The sequence below is a fragment of the Tachysurus fulvidraco genome, chromosome 6 (genome assembly GCF_022655615.1).
Source record: "Tachysurus fulvidraco isolate hzauxx_2018 chromosome 6, HZAU_PFXX_2.0, whole genome shotgun sequence".
Classification (NCBI taxonomy): Eukaryota; Metazoa; Chordata; class Actinopteri; order Siluriformes; family Bagridae; genus Tachysurus; species Tachysurus fulvidraco.
In genome coordinates this window covers 1,226,188-1,229,796 of record NC_062523.1, presented here as the reverse complement: position 1 = coordinate 1,229,796, position 3,609 = coordinate 1,226,188, and the positions used below count along the sequence as shown (strand labels likewise).

Below are 3,609 nucleotides of genomic sequence, written 5' to 3'. Positions count from 1 at the left end.
ATCACCAAGAGCGCCGCTTTTAAGTAAATAACTCCAGAATATATTTATATAATTAAAAATAAAACTCCAGCCTTTTGGGAATGAACAAATCTCCTGCACAGGATCAATCCAGGTTGGCTACGACTCGAAGTATGAGCTGTGGGTTTTACAACACTTACAGCATTTATTATAATATAGACAATTTGACTTGGTAAAGCAGCTGTAACAAGTGGCGAGTTGAAGGTCAACCAGAGTGTCAGGTGGTCATTGAGGCAGAGATTTCTAAACAAAATTAACAAAGCGAACAATTAACAAACAGAACAAATAGCAGCAGAAGGTTAGAACAGTTAGTACAAAGCAAAGAACAGACACTTAGCACAGAAGATTAGCAAAACACACAGACGCTGTCACTGAGAAAACACAAGCCAAGCACTAAGTCAATAAAAGGGGTGTGTGAGAATGTGAGAGTGTGTTTGTGTGTGTGAGAGAGAGAGTGTGTGTGTGTGTCTGTGTGTGAGCCAACGGGCTAGCTCACCATCACTTCCATCACTTCAAAGACAAGCATCCTCCCATTTTGGCCACATCCCAGTGCTAATTAGATTAGAGGTAATGATGACTGACACTCAGTCCACCAATAACACAAAGAGCTGCAGAGAGAGGGAGAGACGGGGGGGGGGCAGAGAGAGAGAGAGAGAGAGAGAAGGAGGGGAAGAGGGGAGAGGGGGTAGAGAGAGGGAGAGGGGGGGTGAAGGAGAGATAGCGAGGGGGGAGAGAGAGATGGAGAGAGGGGGAGAGAGGGGGGGGGAGAAGGACGAGGGAGAGAGAAAAAGAGAGGGGGGGATGGATAGAGAGAGGAAGAGAGGGAGAGGCAGAGAGAGGGGAAAGATGGGAAGAAAGAGAGAGGGGGTGAGAGAAAGAGAGAGGGGGGAAGAGAGAGGGGGTTGAGAGAAAGAGAGAGGGGGTGAGAGAAAGAGAGAGGGTGGAGAGGGGAAGAAAGAGAGAGGGGGGGTGAGTGAGAGAGAGTGTGATGATAAACGTGGTGTTGTGTTGTTGGGGTATAAAACCTGCACGTAACCTCGTAATGAGACTTTATTCAGTATTAATTCTGCTGCTGCTGTAATCAGAAACACTGTCCTGAGCTCAAGCCTGGATCAGAGGAGTCATCAGCTCGGGGGAGGAGCCGTGATGGACCTGGGGAGCCGTGATGGACCTGGGGAGCCGTGATGGACCTGGGGAGCCGTGATGGACCTGGGGAGCCGTGATGGACCTGGGGAGCCGTGATGGACCTGGGGAGCCGTGATGGACCTGGGGAGCCGTGATGGACCTGGCTTACGGTTTGATGGAACCACAGTATGTCACACGATACACACAAAAACATTTGTGATGCAATTCAAACAAACATTAAATACATAAATATGAATCTTTAATGGGCGTCACGGTGGCTTAGTGGTTAGCACGTTCGCCTCACACCTTGGGGTTGGGGGTTCGATTCCCACCTCCACCTTGTGTGTGTGGAGTTTGCATGTTCTCCCCGTGCCTCGGGGGTTTCCTCCGGGTACTCCGGTTTCCTCCCCCGGTCCAAAGACATGCATGGTAGGTTGATTGGCATCTCTGGAAAATTGTCCGTAGTGTGTGAGTGTGTGAGTGAATGAGAGTGTGTGTGTGCCCTGTGATGGGTTGGCACTCCGTCCAGGGTGTATCCTGCCTCGATGCCCGATGACGCCTGAGATAGACACAGGCTCCCCGTGACCCGAGAAGTTCAGATAAGCGGTAGGGAATGAGTGAGAGTTAATTAATAAAATCTTCTTTACCGTGGACAAAAAGGGTTTTTTTTTACTTTTGTGGACTGATTCTTTATGATGAACTTTTTGTGTATCACACACACACACACACACACACACACACACACACACACACACACACACACACACACGCACACACACACACACATTAACTTCTCTACACAAGTAAGATTAGAAAATCAAGATCTTTAATACAGATTAAGTGATTCATCATAAACAGTTGAATATAAACACTGTGTTTAGTCTCCTACAGAGACAAATATACACTACTGCTCTGATACACACTCGCTAAGTTATACAGCGAGAAGACGTTTGTGTCCAGCACTGACCAAATCGTGTCCCAGTGACTGAAGGGGAATTTTACAGGACAGCTTAAACTTATAGAGAAAACAGAGGAGACGGAGAGCAGCTGGAGAAAGCTCTGATTAATGTCCTGAGCCGGCACTCAAACTGCTCCAGCACTCTAGAACATCTCATCCAGACATCTAGCACTCAGATCTTTAACACACACACACATACACACACATACACACACACACACACACACACACACACACACACACACACACTGTCCATTCCAAGCACAGGTGTAGAAGGTGAGCTTTGGCTGGAGCTTTAACTGGTGAAAAGAAGATCAGAGAGAGAGAGAGAGAGAGAGAGAGAGAGAGAGAGAGAGAGAGAGAGAGAGAGAGAGAGAGAGAGATGATCCATAGTGTTGGTCAGCAGGCGAAGTCCTCATTTTGATGACTAAGGTGATGATGATGATGCAGATGATGGTGGTGGTTTGGGAGGAAGGTTTTGGTGAATGTTGCACCCTCTGCATTTCTCTCCGTATGCTCACTGGCTTCCTGTCAATCAGACACAGGAGAAAGAGGCACTATAGAAACTCACTGACACACACTGAGACATGAAGCTCTATATATTATCATTTTGGCCAGAATGTTAACTGGGAGAACTGGAACTCCAGATGTGACCTCAACTACCCTGGAACCTGAGAGAGAAACTCACAAAGCTTTTCTCTGAAACAACTGGACTTATTAGTGGGGCTCTGAGCTCCGGGTGTGAGGCATGTCAGTAGGAAGACATGTTGTGTGTAGTGTCTGTAGTGTTGTTAGTGTCTGTAGTGTTGTTAGTGTCTGTAGTGTTGTTAGTGTCTGTAGTGTTGCTAGTGTCTGTAGTGTCTGTGGTGTTGTTAGTGTCTGTAGTGTTGTTAGTGTCTGTAGTGTTGTTAGTGTCTGTAGTGTTGTTAGTGTCTGTAGTGTTGTTAGTGTCTGTAGTGTTGTTAGTGTCTGTAGTGTTGTTAGTGTCTGTAGTGTTGTTAGTGTCTGTAGTGTTGCTAGTGTCTGTAGTGTCTGTGGTGTTGTTAGTGTCTGTAGTGTTGTTAGTGTCTGTAGTGTTGTTAGTGTCTGTAGTGTTGTTAGTGTCTGTAGTGTTGTTAGTGTCTGTAGTGTTGCTAGTGTCTGTAGTGTTGTTAGTGTCTGTAGTGTTGCTAGTGTCTGTAGTGTTGCTAGTGTCTGTAGTGTTGTTAGTGTCTGTAGTGTTGTTAGTGTCTGTAGTGTCGCTAGTGTCTGTAGTGTCTGTGGTGTTGTTAGTGTCTGTAGTGTCTGTAGTGTTGTTAGTGTCTGTGGTGTTGTTAGTGTCTGTAGTATTGTTAGTGTCTGTAGTGTTGCTAGTGTCTGTAGTGTCTGTGGTGTTGTTAGTGTCTGTAGTGTTGTTAGTGTCTGTAGTGTCTGTAGTGTTGTTAGTGTCTGTAGTGTTGTTAGTGTCGTTAGTGTCTGTAGTGTTTGTAGTGTTGTTAGTGTATATAGTGTTGTTAGTGTCTGTAGTG

At 46.1% G+C, this 3,609-nt stretch overlaps 1 protein-coding gene across 1 annotated transcript in view; it reads right to left on the bottom strand.

Moving 5' to 3' along the window:
* Window positions 1-1,962: 1,962 nt before the first annotated feature.
* LOC113644077 (acid-sensing ion channel 4-A) overlaps window positions 1,963-3,609 on the bottom strand; it is a 9,432-nt gene continuing 7,785 nt past the window's right edge. Inside the window, exon 6 of the mRNA XM_047814433.1 lies at window positions 1,963-2,629. Coding sequence (XP_047670389.1) covers window positions 2,501-2,629 — 129 coding nt within the window. The 3' untranslated portion in view covers window positions 1,963-2,500. The remainder of the gene's footprint in view (window positions 2,630-3,609) is intronic.